A 1,486-nucleotide genomic window follows, 5' to 3' on the forward strand; every position below is an offset into this window, starting at 1 on the left:
TCGCTAAAAATGACAAGTTGGCTGATCTTCTCCTTCAAGCTACTGTGATCATGTGGGATGAAGCTACCATGGCACATCGGTATTCTGTTGAGGCACTCGATACGACTATGAGAGATATAACGGGTAACGAGAAGTCGTTTGGTGGTAAGATTTTTATCATGGGAGGTGATTTCCGTTAAGTTCTGCCAGTTGTACCAAAAGCTTCAACGGGGTAAATGGTCGATTTGTGTCTTACAAGGTCGTCTCTATGGAGACATGTAGAGGTTCTTCGTTTGAAGAAGAATATGCGTGCAGTGGGCGATACGTCTTATTTTGATTTCTTGATGCGAGTTGGTGATGTAAATGAACCTTCTTTGGAAAATAACATGATAAAGATGCCAGATGATATGGTGATACCCTGGAATGGTGAAGATTCGATGTCCCAACTGATAGATGTTACCTTTACCGACTTGGAAGATAATTCCAAGGATCAAGATTACTTGCTTAACCGGGCACTAATTACACCACTGAATGAGCATGTCGACAAGTTAAATGATCGAGTTGTTAGCATGTTTCCCGGAGAAGAGCATACGTATTATTCATTTGATTATGTGGAAGATGATTTCCAAAACCTCTATCTTCAAGAACACTTGAACGGAATAGCCCCGGGTGGTTTACCTCCTCATGAATTGAAACTGAAGCTAGGAGCACCCATTATGCTACTAAGGAATGTTAGTGCCAAAAATGGTTTATGCAATGGTATTAGGCTTATCATAAAGAAGTTCTTTCCAAATTGTATCCATGCAGTGATCCTCAGTGGGAATGCAGCGAGTAAACGAGTATTCCTCCATAGGATGCTAATGAGCCCGCCAGAGAATCTTGAGTTTCCGTTTAAGATGATTCGCAAGAAATTCCCAGTACGTATGTGCTTTGCATTCACCATCAACAAAGCACAAGGACAAACAATTGAAAACACTGGTATTTATCTTCCCGATCATGTCTTCAGTCATGGACAATTATATGTTGGGATTTCAAGAGGTGTTTCCAGCAACAACACTAAAGTGTTAATCAAGAAAGGAAGAATTTCTGATAAAGTTGGAACGTTCACCAAGAATGTTGTGTACAAGGAAGTTCTTATATCATCCTTGCTTAGGTAAACATAAATAAATGTCTTAATATCTTACGGATTGATATTGTCCACAAAGTTTTTAATTGTTGTGTTTTTTTCACTTATTTTTTTTTCTTTTCCTCTATTATTTTAGTTCTGGTTTCATCTAACACATTAGTATCTATATTGTATATGAATCTCACTCACTGAAATGTAAGTTGCATCTATTCTAATTGATTGTAAGAGATGGAACTATGATCAATAATTTTTATTTTGAAGGCGGATTTTTCCGCCGTAGTGTTTTTATCTGTTATACCCTATGTTTTGTAACGGAATGAAAGGCCGGCATGTGCATCGCACATGCGTCTTTGCTAGTCGTAAATTAAGTTTTTCTTCTGA

General features: G+C 38.0%; 1 protein-coding gene across 1 annotated transcript; it reads left to right on the forward strand.

The window, feature by feature from the left end:
• The first annotated feature begins 215 nt into the window (after window positions 1-215).
• Window positions 216-1,136, forward strand: LOC113291011. Its single transcript, XM_026540593.1, has one exon. It carries the CDS (start codon window positions 216-218, stop codon window positions 1,134-1,136), a length of 921 nt encoding a protein of 306 aa, XP_026396378.1.
• Window positions 1,137-1,486: the final 350 nt, after the last annotated feature.

Source organism: Papaver somniferum, chromosome 6 (genome assembly GCF_003573695.1).
Source record: "Papaver somniferum cultivar HN1 chromosome 6, ASM357369v1, whole genome shotgun sequence".
Classification (NCBI taxonomy): Eukaryota; Viridiplantae; Streptophyta; class Magnoliopsida; order Ranunculales; family Papaveraceae; genus Papaver; species Papaver somniferum.

Coding starts and splice junctions, on each gene's coding strand:
- LOC113291011 (XM_026540593.1), top strand. CDS start 216: ATGGTCGATTTGTGTCTTACAAGGTCGTCTCTATGGAGACATGTAGAG.